Source organism: Phyllobates terribilis, unplaced genomic scaffold (assembly GCF_046119375.1).
Source record: "Phyllobates terribilis strain yellow unplaced genomic scaffold, ASM4611937v1 Scaffold_5__5_contigs__length_657084704, whole genome shotgun sequence".
Taxonomy (NCBI): Eukaryota; Metazoa; Chordata; class Amphibia; order Anura; family Dendrobatidae; genus Phyllobates; species Phyllobates terribilis.
This window is the reverse complement of record NW_027362765.1, coordinates 576,357,337-576,381,901: the sequence shown is the minus strand read 5'-3', so window position 1 is coordinate 576,381,901 and position 24,565 is coordinate 576,357,337. Positions and strand designations below refer to the sequence as shown.

Below are 24,565 nucleotides of genomic sequence, written 5' to 3'. Positions count from 1 at the left end.
GTAAATGTATTTTATACCATTTGCTTTTAATATCAATAACCACCAAATAGGGCAATAAAACCATCCAGCAGGTTTATTAAAAGTTCTGGGAACTGACCTTTGTCCTTGGTATACAATTATTAACCATTTGAAGAACACTTAGTTTTTACAGTTGTTTTACCCTGCACCCTTCAAAGAAAAGCTGATACTTTACCTACCTCCGCGTCCCCTATTGCTGCAACACTGAATATTTGTACAGTGGTCTCTTGATGATCAAATACAAGACAATAATACATTACATAATTCTACAGGAGATCTAAAATACCTTTACAGAAACTAGGTAATGACTTTAGCATAATAGAAAGCAATGCACAATTTATCTAAGTTACAGTACTGGTCTTGGATCAAAGGGGTAATGTTTCTCCTTGCAGAGAGTGACATGTCAAGCCGGACATGCTGAGGTGAGGAGGCTTTTAAGCCGCAATGCTCCTCTGTGTAATATATGCAAACTGTCTCTTCAGAGAGGAAGAGGACTAGAACTTTAGTGGCACCTATAGGAAGCAGCAATCCTAAAAGTCAATATTGACTCTCTAATAATCCTTGTCAGGATTAAAGCCAAAACCAAAAATATACAGATCACAGCACTATAGCTATGGTTTAGGTTTGACTCCACGGAACAAAAAATAATGGCATATCCTTGCAGGATAAAGTATAAAGAGAACCACCACACTCAAAAGTGGTGAAGAACAGAGGACTTCTTTATTACATCAAAGATATCAGAGATGTTACACTCACACAAGTCTTTCTCAAGCATCACTAAACTAAACATCACAGTACATAAAAACAGGAAGGAAAAGGGAGAGTCAGCTCACCAGCATACAGTCCACCATATCCTCTCTTCTGAGATCCTCACAGGGAGCCACCCTGGTTCGGGTCGGTGTATGTGGAGCACAAGAAAGAGATTATCTCCAGCGTGGATAAGATTAAAAGTAATAGTCCTTTATTAAATCCAATATTAAAGTGGGGTAGACAGATAAATCCAAGATAGACAAGTTATGCCACCGTTTAGTAACTCCAGTAATGATTTACATCAGTTAACTCGATGCGTTTCAACTCTTGTGAGTCTTAATCATGATCAAATTTGCCACATAAAGTACAGTCATGGCTGAAAGTGTTGGCCTTATTGATGAGAGCAAGTGCTGGAGTTTGCCTAGGGTGCTCGGGTATGCACAGAGTATCGTGGGTGCGCGGATGACATGTTCTAGTCCCCGCGCACACATGTTTCATAGCTGTTGGACAGCCACTAGACATGCGGGATTGCCTGACATATACAGGCAATCCCCGCTTGTTTTGTGACTGTCTCTAGGCTGCAAAGCATGCGGGCGTCGGGACTCGAACATGTCACTTGAGCACCCTATATAAATAATCTTTATTTATATAGCACCAACATATTCCACAGCGCTTTACAATTCAGAGGTTCATATACAACAGTCATAAGTAACATAATTAATGATAATTAAATGATTAAAGCAAAAATAATGCCTGCTTGTAAGAGCTTACAATCTACAATGAGGTGAGGGTGACACAAAGAGCAGGTGCTTATTTACAATGATGGTCCAGCCATGTGGAAGAAATGGGAGATAGATAAAGGCTGCATGAGCTAGTCACCTTAGGAAAACTCAAGTAACAAGCACTTGTGCTTATCACTGCACTGTGTTCCAAATTATTATGCAAATAATATTTTCTCAGATTTTCCCAAATTACCTATATGAATTTCAGTCATTGTAATTTCCCAGTCAAATAACTATTAGAGTACAATTGAAAGGTTTTTGTACAAACTGCCTATGATAACAGTATATTTTTAAAAAAAATAAAAAACTCAAACTGCACTCAAAATGCATGTTCCAAATTATTATGGACGGCAGAGTTTTCAACCTTTTAATTTTAATAAAGAACAAAAAAATGGTCATTTTTGAAATTATAAGCATTAGCAGGTTATTACAAACTGAAATCAAACAGTTTTCAACTCAAAACTTTATTCTAGGTGATGTTACATTTGCACACAGGACCGCTTGTTCGAAAGGAGCTTCTGAACTCTCTCGTCCATTGAATTTGTCAGGTTTTGGATGGTTTCTGCTTCAATTGTTTTGCATGAGGACAGAATACCCTCCCAGAGCTGTTGCTTAGATGTGAACTGCCTCTCGCCATCATAGACACTCCTTTTGATGATGCTCCAGAGGTTCTCAATAGGGTTGAGGTTAGGGGAGCATGGGTGCCACACCATAAGTTTGTCCCCTTTTATGCCCACAGCAGCCAGAGATGCAGATGTGTTATGTGCAGCATGAGACGGGGCATTATCATGCATGAAAATGATCTTGCTGCAGAATGCACGGTTCTTCTTCTTGAACCATGGAAGGAAGTGCTGTTTGAGAAACTCAACATACATTATGGAGTTCATCTTTACCCCTTCAGGGATCCTAAAAGGGCCGACAATCTCTCTCCCCTTGATTCCAGCCCAAAACATTACTCCACCTCCTCCTTGTTAGTGCCGTAGCCGTGTTTGCATGGGGAGTCCATCAACCAGCCATCCTCCGCTCCATCCATCTGGACCATCGAGATCATTTCATGCATGATAATGCCCCGTCTTATGCTGCACATAACACATCTGCATCTCTGGCTGCTATGGGCATAAAATGGGACAAACTTATGGTGTGGCACCCATGCTCCCCTGACCTCAACCCCATTGAGAACCTCTGGAGCATCATCAAAAGGAGTGTCTATGATGGCGGGAGGCAGTTCACATCTAAGCAACAGCTCTGGGAGGGTATTCTGTCCTCATGCAAAACAATTGAAGCAGAAACCATCCAAAACCTGACAAATTCAATGGACGAGAGAGTTCAGAAGCTCCTTTCAAACAAGGGGTCCTATGTGCAAATGTAACATCACCTAGAATAAAGTTTTGAGTTGAAAACTGTTTGATTTCAGTTTGTAATAACCTGCTAATGCTTATAATTTCAAAAATGACCATTTTTTTGTTCTTTATTAAAATGAAAAGGTTGAAAACTCTGCTGTGCATAATAATTTGGAACATGCATTTTGAGTGCAGTTTGAGTTTTTTATTTTTTTAAAAATATACTGTTATCATAGGCAGTTTGTACAAAAAACTTTCAATTGTACGCTAATAGTTATTTGACTGGAAAATTACAATGACTGCAATTCATATAGGTAATTTGGGAAAATCTGAGAAAATATTATTTGCATAATAATTTGGAACACAGTGTAGTTTGCTCCCTTGAATTTGTTCCAGAAAATGAAGTATTTGTCACAGAAAATTTTTGCAATTACACATGTTTTGTTATACACATGTTTATTTCCTTTGTGTGTATTGAAATAACACAAAAAATAGAGAAAAAAAGACAAATTGGACATCATTTCACACAAAACCCCAAAAATGGTCCGCACAAAATTTTTGGCACGGACAACTTATTATTTGGTTGCATACCATTTGGAATAAATAACTGCAATCAATCACTTCCTATAACCATCAACAAGCTTCATACACCTCTCAACTAGTATTTTGAACTACTCTTATTTTGCAAACTGCTCTAGGTTGCTCATATTTGAAGGGTGCTGTCAAGGAGATACCGCAACAGAGAAGAGCTAGACGATCACGGGGCCTGGTTTCACGAACTCCTGCACTGGTTAGAAGTATTTCTCCATCTTATTAAACAGTGCATGTTTTTCCATTGCTAGCAGTGCAAGGATTAGTCTGTTCAGTTGAAGCTCCTGGAGCTTTCCTATCTGAATTGTCTCAGCTGTTCAGTGTTGACCACTCCCCTTGGATATATATGCTTGCCTCTGGCATTTAGGAATGGCCAGTGTTACTGTCACGCAATGCCTTGGGACTATGGGTGCTAGCCAGGTCCCTAGAACTAGGGGTGGGTTAGTCTATCCCTGTCCCCTGGATTACTCCTCAAGGTGTAGACGCTGGATTCACATGCCTTGCTATGCTCCTAAATCAACTTTTATCTGGTACCTCCTCCACCCAGGGAGGTGGGAAGCCAAAGTATATAGGAATAAACTAACCAGACAAACAAAGGAAGATGGACAGGGATAAATGACAGGTATAAAACAGGTGCCTTCTCAAAACAGCAGTTTTAAGATCTCTCCACAGGTCTTCAATGGGATTTAGGTCTGGACTCATTGCTGGCCACTTGAGAACTCTCCAGAGCTTTGATTCCATCCTTTCTTGGTGATTCTTGAAGTATGTTTGAGGTCATTGTCCTGTTAGAAAACCCATGATCTAGGACGCAAACCCAGCTTTCTGACACTGGGCACTATATTGCGACCCAAAATCCTTTGGTAATCTTCAGATTTCATGATGCCTTGCACATAATCAACGTACCCAGTGCCAGAGGCAGTAAAACAACTCAAAACATCTTTGAACCTCCACCATATTTGAATGTAGGTACTGTGTTCTTTTTTTGTAAGCCTCATTCCATTTTCAGTAAACAGTAGACTGAGGTGCTTTATCAAAAAGCTCTATCTTGGTCTCATCGGTTCACAAGACGCTTTGCCAGAAGGATTAAGGCTTACTCACATACATTTAGGCAAACTGCAGTCTAGCATTTTTCTGTATGTGTCAACAGTGGGGTCCTTCTTGGTCTCCTGCTATAGCATTTTGATTTCATTCAAATGTTGATTTATAGTTCGCGCTGACACTAATGTATCCTGAGCTGCAGGACAGCTTGAATTTCTTTGGAAGTTGATGGAGGCTGCTTATCCACTATCAGGACTATCTTGTGTTGCAACCTTTCATAAATTTTTCTTTGTCATCCACGTCCAGTTAGATTAGCTACAGTGCCATGGGTTGTAAACTTCTTGATTATGTTGCGCACTGTGGACAAAGGAACATCAAGATCTCTGGAGATGGTCTTGTAACCTTTAGATTGTTGATATTATTCAATCATTTTGGTTCTCAAGTCCTCAGACAGTTCTCTCTAATCTTTCTGTTGTCCATGCTTAGTGTGGGACACAGACACACAATTCAATGATTGAGTCAACTTCTCCACTTTTTATCTGGTTTCAGGTGTGATTTTCATTGCCTCCACCTGTTACTTGCCACAGGTGAGGTTTTTTGGGGGTTTTTTGTGTTTTTTTGCCACAGGTGACTTTCAATGTGCATCACATGCTTGAAACAAAGTTGTTTACTCACAATTTTGTAAAGGCGCCACCAATTTTGGGGTTTTGTGTGAAATTATGTTTACTTTGCCTTTTTTCTTAATTTTTTGTGTTGTTCCAATACACACAAAGGAAATAAACATGTGTATAACAAAACATTTGTAATTGCAATAATTTTCTGAGAGAAATACTTCATTTTCTGAAACAATTTCAATGATACCAGCTAGTGATGAGCGAACGTCCTCGCCACTGTGCGGTACTCGCCCGAGCATCTCACTACTCGAGATGCTCGGCGCTCTGCATTTCCTGGTTGCTCGGGCAGGAGCTGGGGTCCCCTCCCTGCATGTTTGGCGCTCTTTAGAGAGCCAATGAACATGCAAGGATTACCTGCCACACACTGTAATGCTGTAGTCATGTTGGTTGTGGCATTACAGTGATTGGCTAGCCACACAGCGTCATCAGGTCTATATAAGACCTGGCGCCGCCATGCTCGTCACAGTCTTCCCCGGAAACAGGCAATGTAGGGAGAGATGCTGCTGAGCTAGTGAGAGATTTGTTTGTTTATTAGTAGTGATGAGCCAGTGTGCTCGCCACTGTGCGGTACTCGCCTGAGCATCTTACTACTCGAGATGCTCGGCGCTCTGCGAGTATTTCCTGGTCACTCAGGCAGAAGCTCGGGTCCCCTCCCTGCATGTTTGGAACTCTTTAGAGAGCCAATGAACATGCAGGGATTGCCTGCCACACACTGTAAGGCCGTAGCCATGTTGGTTGTGGCATTACAGTGATTGGCTGGCCGCATAGCGTCATCATGTCTATATAAGACCTGGCGCCGCCATGCTCATCACAGTCTACCCCGGAAACAGGCAGTGTAGAGAGAGATGCTGCTGAGCTAGGGAGAGATTTGGTTATTTATTAGTTAGTGTAGGTACAGTGTACCACAACATCTATATATATCCATCTGGACTAACAGTCCTTCTGAGGACTAATCCAGCTCCATATTTTCAGTGGTGAAGGTGATAGCAGGAGTTAGGCAAGCAGGTTGTGTATGTGGCAGACTGCAGTGCATATAGCAAGAGGGTCCATTGAACATCTTGTTAGTCTAGATATTCCACAATATATATATATATATATATATATATATACACACATATATACAGCATATATCTATATCAGAGTTAGGCAGCAGGCAGTTTATGTGGCAGACTGCAGTGTATAATACAGCACAACAGGCTCCATTCCAGTTCTGTCTGTTGCTGCTATTACAGATATTTCTACAAATAGCCCCAGGTATCAGGGGACAGGAATAATATTTTTATTATCTTACTCCTGATTATTTGCTTAAAAAGCAATCCAGAATACACCATTTTTCTGCTCCATTTGCTTGTTGCCACAGCAGAATACAGCCAGATCCTTTCCATATTACAGCGATAAAAATCCAGAAATTTGTAGTGAACGTGGAAAATATTGGCCTCCATTTAAATTTTTGTTGCAGTGTGTTAGTGAAGTTATTGACACCAGGTCATTGGGAAAAATAGTAACTTACAGCCCAGCTATTTAAAACTATGGTTTTCCGTCACACATATCACATATAAGTTCATTCCAAATTCAGCCATATCTGGCCTCCATTTAAATTTTGTTGCAGTGTGTCAGTGAAGTTATTAACACCAGGTCGCTGTGAAAAATAGTAACCTACAGGCCAGATATTTAAAACTGTGGTTTTCTGTCACATGTATGACATATCACTGCTGTTCAAATCCAGCCATTTGTAGTGAACGTGGAAAATATTGTCCTCCATTTAAAATGGGCAAGGCGTGTGGCAAGAGACGAGGAAGTGGACGTGGTGGTGATGGTGCATGCGGAGGATGAGGCCAAGGCCCTGGGCAAGCTGAAATTGCCACAAAAAACACCAACATCTTGTCACTTGACCTTCCTGTCCCAATTAATAAGGGACCGCCGAACACCACTATTGAACACCGAGCAGTGTGAAAAGGTTATTGGTTAGATAGCAGATAATGCTTCCAGTCATTTAGCCACCACCACCCTGTCTTCCCCATGGTCAAGTCTCAGTAGCCGTGGTCTGGACTGCATGTTCCTCACCCTGATCCTCCTTCCTCCCACCAGGTTGAGTGCCCAAAGACAACTGATCCCACACTTGGACACTCCGAAGAGTTGTTCACTTTTCCATTTATAGATTCGGGCGTCTCGCCATTTCCACTTGAAGCGGGGCAAGAGGAGATCGCATGTAGCAATGGCCAAATATTTGAGCAGCCACGGTTACATGAAGGCAACTGTGGGAAACTGTCACAAGAGGTGGATAATGATGAGACAGAATTGCGAGAAAGTCAGGAGGAGGACCAGGGTGCGGAAGTGGAAGATGAGGTGGTGGACGATGAAGTCACTGACCCAACCTATCAAGGTGATAAGCAGAGCGAGGACAGCAGCACACAGGAAGGGGGGGGAGGCGTAGAACCACAACAGGCAAGAACAAGCAGTGTGGTGGCCACAGACAGAAGGCAGGCAACCATTCCCTGTAACATCAACACGAGGGAAGTTGCCAATAAAACTGTTATGTCTTCCCGAGTCTGATTGTTTTTTAAACATTCTGCCAAAAACCCTAAAAAGGCCATTTGCACTACCTGCCAGGCCAGCATCAGCAGGGGAAGAAAAACTACCAGCCTGAGTACCACCAGCATGATTAGGCACATGGCAGCAAAGCACCCGACTAAGTTGGCCGAAACCCACGGTCCAGCAACAGTGTCTGCGGATGACACCACTGCTTGTTCTGCTGTTGTGCATGTATGCCAATCCATGGCGCATGTTAAGATACCTCCCGCCCTGCACCTGTCGTTGAACACTCTCAACTAGCACCATTAGCAAACACGTCCATGTCCTTGTCCCAGCGCAGGGTTCAGTTGTCCCTACCCCAGTTCTTGGAATGCAAGCGCAAATATGCAGCTAACGCCACACATGCTTGCGCTCGAAATGTTGCCTTTTATGCTCATGGAGACGGAAGCTTTCCGCAACCTGATGGTGGCGGCAATCCCTTGGTACTCGGTACAAAGCCGCCACTATTTCTCCCGGTGTGCCGTCCCCGCATTACACAAGCACGCGTCCCACAACATTAACCATGCCCTCAACAATGCAGCTACTGGGAAAGTCTACCTGTTATAATCTGCAACAAGTACTAAGGAAAGATAGGGGAAAGCTGTCCCTACAGTAAGACTAAGCTGAATCCCTACGATGTAGCGGGCTGCCTGTTCCTAGTGAACAGACCCGCCTTAGTCCTCGGCTAGTCTGAATGAAGACCTATAGCATAAGGGGAGGGGTCCCTAAAAGAACTAAGGACTGGGACAAAAAAGGGACACCTCCTAAACAGAGAAGTTGTTGCAGAACACAAAAAGACAAACTGAAAAAAAGGTACTAAAGGTCCCAAAAGGACCAAGCGAACTGACAGAGAAAAGTACAGAAGCACCTGGCTAGAGAAACAGTCAAACACTGAAATTTCATATTCGCCGTCTTCCACCACAGGAGGAACTGTGACAGTGGCATCCCTATCTGATACATCAGCCTTTTTCAACAAGGAAACATGAAACACAGGATTAATCTTCCAGGAAGTAGGGACATCCAACCTAACAGCAGACAGGTTAACAACCTGAAGTACTTTAAATGGACCCACAAACTTAGGACCCAGTTTTTTAGAGGAAATCCTCAACCGCAGGTTCTTTAAGGACAACCAAACCATGCCACCCACAGTAAACAAAACCTCCTTACGTTTTCTGTCAAAATACTTCTTGGACTTCTTGTTAGCCTCTTGAAGGTTGCAACGTACATTAGTCCAAACTCTCTCCAAATCACCAGAAAAATTCTCCTCCTCCGCCACCGCCGACCCCAATTTGGAGAACGAACCAAAAGACGGATGTCTCCCAGTACAACAAAAAAAAGGAGAACAACCAGCAGAGGAGGATGTATGATTGTTAAGAGCAAATTCCGCGAGAGGCAGAAACTCAGACCACACCTCTTGATTGTCCGCCACAAAACAACGCAAAAACTGTTCTACATCCTGGTTCTTTCTTTCAGTCTGTCCATTAGACTCAGGATGATATCCAGATGAAAATGACAAATGAACTCCCAACCTGTCACAAAAAGCACGCCAAAGCGAGCCACAAACTGAGGTCCTCTATCAGAAACAATATCCTTGGGAATGCCATGAAGCTTGACAATCTCCTTAACAAACGCCTTAGCGAGTGTCTTGGCACAGGGCAACTTAGTGAATGGAACCAAATGACACATCTTACTAAAACGGTCCACGACCACCCAGATGAGAGTAAAACCCTTGGACACAGGAAGATCAGTAATAAAATCCATTGTGAGATGTGTCCAAGGCGCACTAAGAACCTCCAGAGGGCAAAGCAACCCCGCAGCAGAAGTATGTGAAGCCTTTGACCTAGCACACACTGTACATTGACGCACTAACTTGATGACTTCTTTCTGCTATCCAGGCCACCAAAAACTGCGACTGATAAGTCTCTTAGTCTCAGAAATTCCTGGATGACCTGCCAACCGAGACTCATAACACTCCACAAACAAATCTCTCCTAATGGTTCTAGGCACAAACAACCTCCCATGGGGAGTGTTAGATGGGGCATCATCTTGAGCTTTCAGAATCCCATCCTCCAAAACGGAGTCCAATGCCGCCACCACAACTCCTTTCTGTAAAATGCTTTCCTCCTCCTCGGCACCGACCGTAGGAGCAAAACTGCGAGATAAAGCATCAGATTTAACATTCTTAGTACCAGGGAAATAGGTAACAGAAAAATGAAATCGAGAAAAAAAAAGTGCCCACCTAGCATTCCAGCGCTTGGCAGCAACCAGATAGATCAAATTCTTATGATCTGTGAAAACCTGAATAGGAAATCTAGCGCCTTCCAAAAAATGACGCCAATGTTCAAACGCGAGTTTAATAGCCAGCAACTCACGATTTCCAACATCATAATTCAGTTTGGTTTCCAAAAATTTTTTCTAAAAGAAGGCACAAGGATGTACTCCACCCCTGTTCTCCTGAGACAAAACTGCTCCGACCCCCACCGATGAAGCATCGACTTCGACCAAAAAAGGCTTGGTCTCATCAGGCTGCATAAGGATAGGGACAGAACTGAACCTCTCTTTGAGATACTTAAACGCTTCAATGGCCTCAATAGTCCACTGGACCGTATTCGCACCTTTCCTGGTGAGATCAGTTAGGGGCTTAACAATTACAGAAAAATTCTTAATGAATTTCTTGTAATAATTGGCAAAACCCAAAAATCTCTATATAGATCTCAAACCAATAGGCCTAGGCCATTCCGGCACAGCCTGAACCTTCACAGGGTCCATCTCAAAGCCCTCGCTGAAGACAAAGTCGCCCAAAAAACTAATTTTCTGCACAGCAAACTCACATTTCTCCAGCTTAGCAAAGAGTGAGTTATCACTCAATAGCTGCAAAACTTCACGTACACTCTGCCAATGGGACTCTAGATCTGGTGAATAAATCAAAATGTCATCCAAATACACAACCACATTCTTACCAATCATAGGTCTCAGGATGTCATTAATAAGGTTCTGAAAAAATGCAGGTGCATTGGTAAGACCAAAAGGTATCACCAGATTCTCAAAATGACCTACCGAAGTGTTAAAAGCTGTTTTCCATTCAGCACCCTCCTTCATTCGTAACAAATTGTATGCCCCCCGGAGATCAATTTTAGAGAACCACTTGGCCCCCCCTAACTGGTTAAACAAGTCAGGAATTAACGGCAATGGGTAGGAATTGTATACGGTAATCTTATTAATTTCACAAAAATCCAGACATGGACGTAAACCCCTGTCCTTTTTTTAACAAAGAAAAATCCAACTGCTACAGGCGACTTAGAAGGTCTAAAGTGACCAGCAGCCAGGCTAGTCTGTATGTATTCCTCCAAGGCCTTTCTTTCAGGGATAGTCAGATTAAACAAGCGACTCTTGGGAAGAGTAGCTCCCGGAACAAACTCAATGGCACAATCATAATCCCTATGAGGAGGTAAAACTTGCGACTCCTCCTCCGAAAAAACCCTCCAAAAATCTTGAATAGGTACCGGTAATTCCCCTTTTTCCACAGCTGCAATGTGACCATTACAACATTTATCAAAGCACTTTGGACTCCAAGACTTAATTACATTAGTAGACCAGTCCAGTAAAGGATTGTGCAGTTTTAACCAAGGCAAACCTAGAACGACCGGATAAGGTAAATTATCTAATGCAACCAAGTCCAAAATTTCTCGGTGAACTCCATTGATAGTGAGGGCAAATGCAGCAACCTTGTGAGTAATACATTTCAAGGGCGTGTTATCAATTGCAATCACAGAAATAGGTGATGACAAAGGTTTGGATTTCAAGTTAAGTTTTTCCAAAAACCCTTGATCAATCACATTAAGTGTTGAACCACAATCCACAAATACCTGAATTTCAATCAAATCTTCCTGCAAAGTAGTACTCCCAGAAAGAAATACCCCTGCAGAGCGTAAACAAGCTATACGGGTGTACCTGTCTTTTTTTTTCTTTACTTAAACGAAGCTCACAATACTTAATCAAATGGTCAGCTTTACCACAATAAAGATACAATCCCTTAGCAAACCTCCGGTCTCTTTCCTGAGAGCGGGGTGACATCGTCCCAACCTCCATCGGTTCTCCGCCGTCTGAGCAGATTTTCTGGGGACCAGGACCTGACATTACACGAGTCTTTACCTCATTCAGCCTGAACTTCAGCCTCCTGTCCACACGAACAGCTAATTGCATGGCATCCTGCAGAGTCTCAGGTGCAGGGAATGCAATTAGCAGATCCTTAACCCTTTCACTCAGACCAGCAAGAAATAAACATTTCAGAGCAGGATCTTTCCATTTGACTTCTGAAACCCATCTTCTGAAGTGTGTGCAATAATTTTCAACATCACGTGACTCCTGATTCAAACGCATGAGTTCTGCCTCAGTAGATGAGATATCAGGATTGTCATATAATAGCCCCATAGCAGAGAAAAATTCTTCTACCGACCTTAAGCATGGATCATTAGGTTGGAGATAAAAGGCCCACCCCTGTAGTTCATTGCGCAAAAGTGACATAATAAAACCAATGCGCTGTGATTCATTTCCAGAGGACCTCGGTCTCAAATGAAAATATAACAAACAAGAATTTTTAAAGGAAAAAAAATCTTGCTGTTTACCAAAAAAAACATCATGCAGTCCTACCTTGGGTTCCACAAAATGCGCTCCAGAACAGCCACTCACGTGTTGCTGTAGCTCGGCCACCTCCAGAGAAAATCCCTGCAAGCTTTGAGCCAAATTCTGGAAGGAAACCATGCTGATCTCTGAATTTCTTTCCTTTTAGTTTTTTTGGGCTGGACTTACTGTTATGATCTGCAACAAGTACTAAGGAAAGATAGGGGAAAGCTGTCCCTACAGTAAGACTAAGCTGAATCCCTATGATGTAGCGGGCTGCCTGTTCCTAGTCCTCGGCTAGTCTGAACGAAGACCTATAGCATAACGGGAGAGGTCCCTAAAGGAACTAAGGACTGGGACAAAAAAGGGACACCTCCTAAACAGAGAAGTTGTTGCAGAACACAAAAAGACAAACTGACAAAAAGGTACTAAGGGTCCCAGAAGGACCAAGTGAACTGACAGAGAAAGGCACAGAAGCACCTGGCTAGAGAAACAGTCAAACACTGAATCCTGCACAGCCAAAAGGGCGGAGCTGGAATATAAAGGCAGATGGTCACGTGACCGCAAGACACAAGATGGAAAAAACAAACAAGAGGGTTCTAACACCACCTAACCACGGACACGTGAACAAGTGCTTGTGGGCAAGGATGGTACATAAGCACACTGGGTTAACCTAGTGGAAGCCGGAACCCCTAAGGACCTTGGTACGGAACACGTCCTCCCGATGCCGAGGATTGCGTGCCCTCCTCCTTCTCTTCAGCAGCCATCTCCGAAATGACCACATCAGTCGCAAGCTGCAAGCACGGCAGCACTGCCTCGGCTAAGCAGTAACAGGCTGTGCTGAAACTAATATGCCTCGGTAAGAAACCACACAACGCTGAAGAGTTGTGGACAGCTCTGAAAGAGCAGGCAGATCTGTGGCTGACACCGCTGAACCTACAGCCAGGCATGGTCATGTGAGACAATGGCCGGAACCTGGTGGCGGCTCTGAGGTGAGGCGAGCTCACACACGTACCATGCCTGGACCATGTGCTTAACCTCGTGGTTCAGCGGTTTCTCAAAGCCTACCCAGATCTGTCGGACCTGCTTGTCAAAATACGCCGCCTATGTGCTTATTTTGAAAAGTAAGTTACAGGTCCCGCCGCTCTTGCCGTGCTTCAGCAGCGTTTGCTGCTTCCGGCTCACCGACTGATCTGTGATGTCCCCACACGTTGGAACTCTACATTGCAGATGTTGGGAAGGATTTGTGATTAGAAGAGGGCTGTTGTTGACTTCCAGCATCAAGAAGGCAATCGGAATTCAGGTCAGACTCCACACATAAAACCTCAGGAGTGGACATAGATGTTAGACATCTGTACTATCCTCCAAAACTTTGAGGACTCCACCAAGATGGTGAGCTGCGATGACTCCATAATTAGAATCACCATCCCGCTTCTCTGTCTTCTGAACCGCTCTCTGCTCTCAATTAAAAAGGATGCATTGCAGGCAAAGCATGATGAGATAGAGCAAGGAACCATACAGGGTAATTACACACAGTCCAGCCTCATCTCATCCCAACGTGGATTGGGTGACAATGAGGAAGGGGAGGAGGAGGAAGAAGAACAGGAACTAGTTTCCTGCGCTATAGACGATACTACCTGCACAACTGCCATACCGTCTGTTCAGTATGGATGGCCTGAGGACAGGGAGAAGGAGAAAGAGGAGGAGGATGAGGAGGAGAGCATGGTCAGTCCTCCTCTTGGTGCGGACACAGAAGTCTTGCCTCTTTGCAGTCTAGCACACTTGGCTGAGTTTATGTTACGCTGTCTTTCCCGTGACCCTCGGGTTGACCAAATTTTGGGTGACAGTCATTACTGGTTGGTGATGCTTATTGACCCATGCTACAGGGAGAACTTTATTCCTTTGCAGGACAGGCCTAATAAAATGGGGCAGTACGAGAAGGCCCTTGTTGCGGAATTAGTGAAAAAATTCCCATAGGAAAACTCTGGCGGCAGAGGTTACAGTTCGTTGGACAACCAAGGAGTACAGCCAAGAGAGCCACAAATGCAATCCAGCAGAGGCAGGGGCACACTGTCAAACTTCTGGGACAGTTTTATCAGACCCTCCCATCGCACAGGTCTTGAGACGTGGGGTATTCTCACAAGGAGTGCAAAGTTTCTGAAGATGGTGAGGGAGTACCTTGAGAACCATACCAACGTCTTCCGTGATTCCTCTGTGCCTTATAATTATTGGTTATCTAAGCTGGACACATGGCATGAACTGGCTCTCTACGACTTGAAGGTCCTGGCCTGCCCTGCCACTAGCTTTTGCTAGAGCGGGTTTTTAGTGCCGCCGGTGGAATTGTAACCGATAGGTGCATCCGTCTGTCAACTGAAAATGAAGACAGGCTGACTCTTATAAAAATGAACAAGATCTGGATTGGGCCAGACTTCTCAACACCACCAAATGATAACAGCGTAACATAAACTCAAATCCGGTGTCTTTTTTTGGAGAGGTCTAACTCTATTCCATGCACCTTTGTCTTCACACCCAGACATGGGTATACACTTCTTGATTTTGTCTATTTGCTGTTGTCCTCCTCCTTGTCCGCATCCTCATCCTCCACCACTATATCACCACCATATGTACCATATCAACATATATACGTCTCTTGCAAGGGGCTTTGGAGTTCCTCCAAATTTTTGGCAGCCGTAGTTCACTGCATAGGCAAACACTATGGGACACCCACTTCCTAATAATAGGAAAATTGTTTTTAGGAGGCTCTCTGGCCTCTACTTCTCTTGCAAGGGGGATTGGAGTTCCTCCAAACTTTTGGCAGCCGTTGCTTCACTGCATAGGCAAACACTATGGGAGACCCACTTCCTAATAATGGGAACATTGTTTTTAGGAGGCTCTCTGACCTCTACATCTCTTGCAAGGGTCATTGGAGTTCCTCCAAATTTTTGGCATCCGTTGCTTCACTGCATAGGCAAACACTATGGGAGACCCACTTCCTAATAATGGGAATATTGTTTTTAGGAGGCTCTCTGACCTCTACATCTCTTGCAAGGGGCATTAGAGTGCCTCCATATTTCTGGCAGACCTTGCAGTCACTGCATACGCAATAACAGTATAGGAGACCCTCTCGTTAACAATGGGAACAACAAAGCATAGCCGGCTTATGGCTCTTAAACAATAGCGAGGGCCGACTGTTGGCCCTCTAAGAATAGTAAGGGCCGCCTGATGGCCCTATAAAAATAGGCTTTGTGACTTTCAGAGTCCCTCCATCATAAATGAAACAGGATGTGTCTGTTGATGTGTCACACACCACATGGCCAGATAAGGATATAAAATGTTAAAATGAAATTTCCCGGTGAATGCATTTGTGTTACAAAATAACATAAAAAAAAAAACACAGTAGGACCTTTCTTTAGTATAAAACACAGAGTCGCCAATGTAACCTCAATGTAATCACATTGTTCAGCTCCTGCACCTCCTTCTCCAGTTCGGCCTCCATCTCCGAAATGACCACATCAGTCACAAGCTGAAAGCACTGCAGTACTGCCTTGGTCAAGCGGCAACAGGCTGTGCTGAAGATAACATGCTTAATGCTTAGGTGACAAACCGCACACCGCTGCAGAGTTGTTGAAAACTGTAACATAGCAGCCTGATCTGTGGCTCGCACCGCTGAACATACACCTAGTGACGGAGAAATGACAGCTGGAGTAGATACGGTTTCCCAAGTCCTTTCACCAAGCTAAAGAATATGGCTGTGGTGAAATACAACTCTCAGCAAACAAAGCTGTGGACTGGCTCCGTACCATCCCTGGCCACATTCACTTGTCCACGTGTTTGTGATTAGGTGGTCCTTTCCAGTAAGTGCACTGGGGAGGGCACGGGTAATGTTGTGGGACCCGTGCTTGTGGAAGACGGAGATGATACCGGGAGAAATAGTGGTGGCTGAGGACCGAGTATGGACACCCGGCCCCCGCCACCATGAGGCTGTGGACAGTTTCCGCCTCCACGAGCCTAAAAAGCCACATTTCAAGTGCAAGCAGCTGTCAAAAATTTGGAAGCATAGTATTGCAGCCTGCGGGTGGGTGTATTTGGCTGGCTGCATACTTGCGCTTGCATTCCAAGGAATGGGGTAGGGACAGCTGAAAGCAGCGCTGGGACAAAGACGTGGACGGTGATTGTTGCAAGTCTGCAACGACAGAGGCATCTTCGCATGCGGCAAGGATCACTTGTGATGGGCACATTTTTAGGCAGTGACCTGGGAGTCAGAGATGCTTCCAGTGGTCTTCCCCATGCTGTTCCCTTGTCTATTCAGCACTGTATGCATGTGTCTGATGATGTGTCACACACCACATGGCCAGATAAGTTTGAAAATGTTTAAATGACATTTCCCAGTGAATGCATTTGTCTTGGTTGAAAGCAATGCAAAAGTGCAAAAAGGCATTAAAAACGCTATGTGTGAACGTAGCCCAAGGTGTGGAGGAGCATTTTTGTTTTTGTATATTTATTTTTCCTTATATACAAGTCATTACCCTGGACAGGATATTCCTTAACATATTTCCCAGAAAAATCCATTTTGGTTTCGTTTTGGTATGTTTTATTGTGAATCCGTAAATGTGGCGTAATACCTCTGACAACGTTGTTTACAGCAGTGACTTGGGAGTCAGAGATGCTTCCAGGGGTCTTCCCCTTGCTGTTCCTATGTCATTTGAGCACTGTTCCCATCGATTTGGGCAATTTTTAGGCCCTCTGCAGACCGCCTGGGAAAGCCACCGGAAAAATGCTCAAATTTCCCATAGACTTACATTGGGCTTGTTACTCGGTACGAGCACTCGAGCATTCCAATTTGCTTGACTCGAACAACGAGTATGAGAGCATTTTGGTGCTCGCTCATCACTAATACCAACACTTTCGGCCATGATTGTAGGTAAATCAGAAATTGTGTAATGTTTTACGCCATGTTTCAGCTACAGTCATATGAAAAAGTTTGGGCACCCCTATTAATCTTAAGCTTAATGTTTTATAAAAATTGGTGTTTTTGCAACAGCTATTTCAGTTTGATATATGTAATAACTGTTGGATACAGTAATGTTTCTGCCTTGAAATGAGGTTTATTGTACTAACAGAAAATGTGCAATCTGCATTCAAACAAAATTTGACAGGTGCATAAGTATGGGCACCTCACCAGAAAAGTGACATTAATATTTAGTAGATCCTCCTTTTGCAAAAATAACAGCCTCTAGTCGCTTCCTGTAGCTTTTAATGAGTTCCTGGATCCTGGATGAAGGTATTTTTGACCATTCCTCTTTACAAAACAATTCCAGTTCAGTTAAGTTTGATGGTCACCGAGCATGGACAGCCTCTTCAAATGATCCCACAGATGTTCAATGATATTCAGGTCTGGGGACTGGGATGGCCATTCCAGAACATTGTAATTGTTCCTCTGCATGAATGCCTGAGTAGATTTGGAGCGGTGTTTTGGATCATTGTCTTGCTGAAAGATCCATCCACTGCGTAACTTCAACTTTATCACTGATTCTTGAACACTATTGCCAAGAATCTGCTGATACTGAGTGGAATCCATGCGTCCCTCAACTTTAACAAGATTCCCAGTGCCGGCATTGACCACACAGCCCCAAAGCATGATGGAACCTCCACCAAATTTTACTGTGGGTAGCAAGTGTTTTTCTTGGAATGCTGTGTTTTTTTGCCACCATGCATAACGCCTTTTTGTATGACCAAACAACTCAATCTTGGTTTCATCAGTCCACAGGACCTTCTTCCAAAAAGAAATAGGCTTCTTCAAATGTGCTTTTGCATACCTCAGCCGACTCTGTTTGTGCGTACTTGCAGAAACGGCTTCTTTCGCATCACTCTCCCATACAGCTTCTCCTTGTGCAAAGTGCGTTGTATAGTTGACCGATGCACAGTGACACCATCTGCAGCAAGTTGATGCTGCAGCTCTCTGGAGGTGGTCTGAGGATTGTCCTTGACTGATCTCACCATTCTTCTTCTCTGCCTTTCTGATGTTTTTCTTGGCCTGCCACTTCTGGCCTTAACAAGAACTGTCCCTGTGTTCTTCCATTTCCTTACTATGTTCCTCACAGTGGAAACTGACAGGTTAAATCTCTGAGACAGCTTTTTGTATCCTTCCCCTGAACAACTATGTTGAATAATCTTTGTTTTCAGATCATTTGACAGTTGTTTTGAGGAGCCCATGATGCCACTCTTCAGAGGAGATTCAAACAGGAGAACAACTTGCAAGTGGCCACTTTAAGTAGCTTTTCTCATGATTGCATACACCTGGCTATAAAGTTCAAAGCTCAATGAGGTTACAAAACCAAAAAAAGTGCTTTAGTAAGTCAGTAAAAAGTAGGCAGGAGTATTTAAAACAAGAAAATGATAAGGGTGCCCATACTTATGCACCGGTCAAATTTTGTTTGAATGCAGATTGCACATTTTCTGTTAGCACAATAAACCTCATTTCAAGGCAGAAACATTACTGTGTCCAACAGTTATTACATATATCAAACTGAAATAGCTGTTGCAAAAACACCAATTTTTATAAAACATTAAGCTTAAGATTAATAGGGGTGCCCAAACTTTTTCATATGACTGTATGTAGGCCTACCATACTCAAGATTTTCACACAAAAGAAAAAATCAGGATACAAAATAAAAGATTAATTTACAGACAAACCACTGGACCAATCTACCCCAAATTTGGCTTAAAGGTTCAAGAGAGCTAACACTAAAGACCTTCTGAAGTACCTAATTTACCATGTAGTTCTCTATATAATTACAAAACGATGTAATACAAAATTAAATGTTAATTTATAGCTCTTCGAGACGACACTAAAGTGACATAAAATTTCTACACATAACTCAGGTATGTAGGCTTCATGTCAGTAGGAAACAAATATTTGAATCCCACACACAAACAACAAACAGTTACACCAAATGTGAAGGCGGGTAATTCTACTAGTAAAATATGAATGTCCACGGTGCTATCAATATGTTCACATTAAGGGAAGACACCATCATTAACTAGTGTCGTCCTGTGATTAATGTTCCATGATGCATCGACATGATATAAAACAGCTATAACAGATTGTCTATATCAGTCCTCGTTATTTTGATAGGGCATAGTGTCTACTTTTGGTCCTATGTCTGCTTTAGCATGATTGTGCATGATAGATATGACAGTTTGACTTATTGCAACAGTAGTGTCCACTTTGAGGACTTGATCAGATATCAAAGTCAAACATCAGAATGATGTCAGTTTGAGGCTTGATTTTAAAAATCTATGGCAATGAAAAACCTGTATCAAATGATTTATAGGTGTTTCAAAACACTATTGTCCATATAATGTTTATTCTTAAGTAGAAATATAAAAATAATGAGGAAAAAAAACCTTACACAATTAGCATCCTTAAAGGGAATCCGTCATGTCCTATCTACTATCTACACTGCCCCCATTGCTTTGTTAGTAATGCAATGTGCATCACTAACAAGCTTTTTTAATTAAAATTTGTGTTATTATAATGAATCTATAACATTTTATGTACTTATATCCTTCCTGTTCGTTTTCAGTCATAAGGGTGTGATCCTCATATTCAGTCAGGGGCAGGCACCACATTAAGACACTGCTGGCGCCGCCCACGTGTTTAAAATTTGCTCCCGCCCAGCACTGATATTTGTGGGGCGCATGCGCATTTTTACATGTCTGGCTACGGGTCCCTGCAGTGTAGCTGTGTAGTTTATATGCGTGGGGAGCCACAGGTCATAGCGCATGCGTAGTGAAGCTATGAACTACACAGCCTCGCTGTGCATGTGCACATGCGGGGAGCTACAGGTCATAGCACATGCGTAGTGAAGCTGCGAACTACACAGCCTCACTGTGCACGCAGTCAGACATGTTTCAGATGTGCAGCATCTGAAACAAGGGATACTGGAAGCCTGTGCTAAAATTTCTTCTGCGGTGTTACTATCAGTGTATCAAGAGCGGGAGAAGAGGGTTGCATTGACAATCCAACACAATGGGCAGCACTTTGAACGCATTTTATAAGTGGTCATAAACTTGTAAAAAACTCATGAAAGAATAAAGTTACGTTAAAACCAAGCACACCATTGTTTTTCTTATGAAATTCTCAATAAGTTTGATGTGTCATATGACCCTCTTCCCATTGAAAAAGATAAAGTTGTATCCAAAATGGCCGACTTCAAAATGGCCACCATGGTCACCACCCATCTGGAAAAGTTTTCCCCCTCCCATATACTAATGTGCCACAAACAGGAAGTTGATATCACTAACCATTCCCATTTAATTTAGGTGTATCCATCTAAATGGTCCACCCTGTATATTGCACTATGTGTATAACCTTTCTACCCCATCATCCCACACTCCACCTGACATTTATTTGTATGTACATCAAAATTATGCAAATCTTTACCCGTTCGAGGAAACCTATTGCCAATTTTTTAATATTGCCCATAGCCTTTAGCTACACTATTTTTGGACAGGTTCACATGTGATTCGTTGATACAGACTCTCCCTGCTATCTTATGTTTAATAATTGTTTTTAATATATTGTTTGAATAAAATTAATAATTTTAAGACATATTCAGCATATATCTCTTCGTTTACCCTTACCAACCATATCTTGGGTTGTGTTGTTATTTAGTCTGAAGTGGTATGCAACGATTTTGATATTTGGACATGTGCTAATTGCGACATATTTGATATCGCTGCATTTGTAAAAGTCCTATCAATCAAACTATAGAATAAATGAATTCAATCAGTAAATGGTGTATTGAAAAGAAAAATCAAACCACCAGAAATAAAAATTTTTGGCCACCACAACATTGCAATAAAATACAATAATAGACCATCAAAACATTGCATCTACCCCAAAATGGTATCAGCAAAAAGATCAGCTCAGTTCTTAAAAAACAAGCCCTCACACAGCCCCAAATTGAAAAGGATATGGGTCTCGGAAAATTGCGACACAAGTAAAATATTTTTTTTTACAAATTTCAGAATTTTTTTTCACCATTGAAATAAAAAATATATATATAAATGTTTGGTATCTGTGTAATTGTACTGACCTGGAGAATCATACTGCCTAGTCAGTTTTACCGTATATTAAACATGATAAATAACCCCCAAAAAAATTGAGACATTCCACTTTTTTTTGCAATTTGAATGTACTTGAAATTTATTTCCTGATTTCCAGTGTATTACGTAATAAAATGAATGGTGTCTTACAAATGTACAACTTGTCCTACAAAAAACAAGCCCTTATACGGTTATGTGAATAGAAATAGAAAAAAGATATGGCTCTTGGAAGAAGGAGAGGAAAAAAACGAAAACGAAAAAAAGGAAATTGGCCTTGGCATGAAGGGGTTAAAATCTGAAAGTTCAAAGTGGAGCTCAGAACAGACACCATTGGTGAGAGTTGAATGATGTGTCCATTGAAGGTTTTTATTAGAGCCACAAGAAGAACACTACAGTATCTAAACTGTAACTTTCATCTCCTGGGACAATTGATAGTCAGAAGGGCTATAAATTACAACCCTTCTCAATATTAATTATATGGAGCCAACATGGGTTTTTGCTTTCTATTATAAGTTTACCAAGTCAATAAACTGCAGATTACAGCACTTAACTAGTGGTGGAATTATGTGATTAATGTTAACACATATAAGGCTATGTGCCCACGATGCAGAAATGCTCCGGATTTTTCCTGAGCGTTTCTGCATCTCCCTGGCAGAAAAAACTAATGTGGATTGTACATGCGGATTGAACATGCGGATTGTACATGTGGATTGTACATGCGGATTGTACATGCGTTTTTCCTGCCAGGGACATGCGGATGTGAAGCGTTCTTCACTTGCATTTCCGCATGCGGATTGACAAGCGCTTTCCAGGCGATTTTAGCATCACTTGGAAAGTGCTTGACAACTTCACACTATATAAATCCATGCAACCGGCATGGATTTATATAGTGTGACCCGAGAGAATGTAAAAAAATAAATCTATACTTACCTTTCTATGGCCCCCGGAGTCTTTATCCGATGCGTCTCAGCTTGCCGGCAGCTCGCGGTGGACTAAAGGACCTGCCGACGTCAGCGGTCGCGTGACCCATCACATGACTAAATGATGTCACGGCAGGTGATGACCATCGCGAGCTGCCGGGAAGCAAGGACGCATTGCTATGGAGACCGGGGGCCATCAGAAGGTAAGTATAATATTTATTTTTTATTTTATTCTTTTTTTTACAGGTTCTATGGTACCTGGGTCTGGAGGAGAGTCTCCTGTCCTCCACACCCAGGTACCATCCGCACATTGAAACGCTGGGATTCTGCATCTGCAGATGCAGTGATGTGGATTACATGCGTTCCAATGCAAGTCAATGGCGGCGAAAACGCCGCCTTTACGCAAAATAATTGGTAGTGCTGTGTATTTTTCCACAATGATAATCCGCAGCGGTAATTTCCGCAGCATGTGCACAGCACATGCGGATTATCATTGGGGAACCTGGCAGGCCTTCTACCATGTGTTTTTTAAGCGTTTCTGCAGCGGAATTGCCGCTGCGGAAACGCTTAAAAAACGCATAGTGGGCACACAGCCTAAAGATTAACATCACTTGCTAGTTCTGATGAAGTGTATACACCTGTCTCTTCACAGATGCCTGCTCTGTTGGCAAAGATTTCTCCAGCAGTGAATGCCTATGTTTATGGACTTGGAAATGAGAACTACAGAGGAGGAATCTGGCAGTTTCTTACAGGACAAAAAATTGAAAAAGCTGAAACTGATAACAAATCAAATTAATTTACTGTGGAGAATCCGCCCTGCTTTAATGGACAGTAAGAAATGATTATGAAAATGCGGCCAACATTGAGTCAACCTGTAGTGTGCAGTGTCTCCAGCTATCCTGTGGAAGTGACAGACACTTTTGTTTAATACAATTCAAACTTCCTGTTTCAGTAAAATCTACAGGTACAATAAAAAGGGGCAACTGTGTACAGTCTTGATCTTGTTTTGTACTATGCCACAGCTATATAAATTTAACAACCAATTTACCAGACAGTTTGTATAACAAATGAGTTTTTTTTATATATTTAGACCATAAATTAAAGGGGTACTCTGGGAATAAAACATTTTTGTACTGTCCCTGGCCACAACCTATAAAGATGAGATGCGCAGTGCACTTCTATTATCTTTAGAACGCTTGTAATTTCATGTGACACGAGCTGCTCCGCCTCCCATCTGGGACATTACATCACACACCAGTGTGCAGCTCCCCCTGTAAGTAACAGCCAGTCTGAGAAGAGGGGGCATGGCCACGACTTATGTTCTCTACAGAGAAACACCTATTATCATGAGACTGGCTGATAACAGTGGGGAGCTGCACACTGCTGTAATATCCCAGACGGAGGGGTGAGCAGTGCAGTGAAAAGCAGCTCCTGTCAAACCAGCCCCCTTATAATTTTTCCCTGTCTGCAGTCCAAGGTAAGGGGGCATGGCCTGCTCCTCCAGACTCTAGTAGCAGCCAGTCCCCTAATAATGTCTCCCTGTCTGCAGTCCGAGGTGAGGGGGCATGGCCTGCTCCTCCGGACTCTAGTAGCAGCCAGTCCCCTAATAATGTCTCCCTGTCTGCAGTCCGAGGTGAGGGGGCATGACCAGCTCCTCCAGATTCTAGTAGCAGCCAGTCCCCTAATAATGTCTCCCTGTCTGCAGTCCGAGGTGAGGGGGCATGACCTGCTCCTCCAGATTATAGTAGCAGCCAGTCCCCTAATAATGTCTCCCTGTCTGCTGTCCGAGGTGAGGGGGCATGACCTGCTCCTCCAGATTATAGTAGCAGCCAGTCCCCTAATAATGTCTCCCTGTCTGCTGTCCGAGGTGAGGGGGCATGGCCTGCTCCTCCGGACTCTAGTAGCAGCCAGTCCCCTAATAATGTCTCCCTGTCTGCAGTCCGAGGTGAGGGGGCATGGCCTGCTCCTCCGGACTCTAGTAGCAGCCAGTCCCCTAATAATGTCTCCATGTCTGCAGTCCGAGGTGAAGGGTCATGACCTGCTCCTCCAGATTCTAGTAGCCGCCAGTCCCCTAATAATGTCTCCCTGTATGCAGTCCAAGGTGAGGGGGCATGGCCTGCTCCTCCAGATTCTAGTAGCAGCCAGTCCCC

General features: G+C 43.1%; 1 protein-coding gene across 1 annotated transcript in view; it reads left to right on the top strand.

The window, feature by feature from the left end:
• RGR (retinal G protein coupled receptor) overlaps nucleotides 1-23,428 on the top strand; it is a 34,686-nt gene extending 11,258 nt beyond the window's left edge. The window contains exon 7 of the mRNA XM_073681457.1: nucleotides 23,068-23,428. Coding sequence (XP_073537558.1) covers nucleotides 23,068-23,211 — 144 coding nt within the window. The 3' untranslated portion in view covers nucleotides 23,212-23,428. The remainder of the gene's footprint in view (nucleotides 1-23,067) is intronic.
• The last annotated feature ends 1,137 nt before the right edge of the window (nucleotides 23,429-24,565 follow it).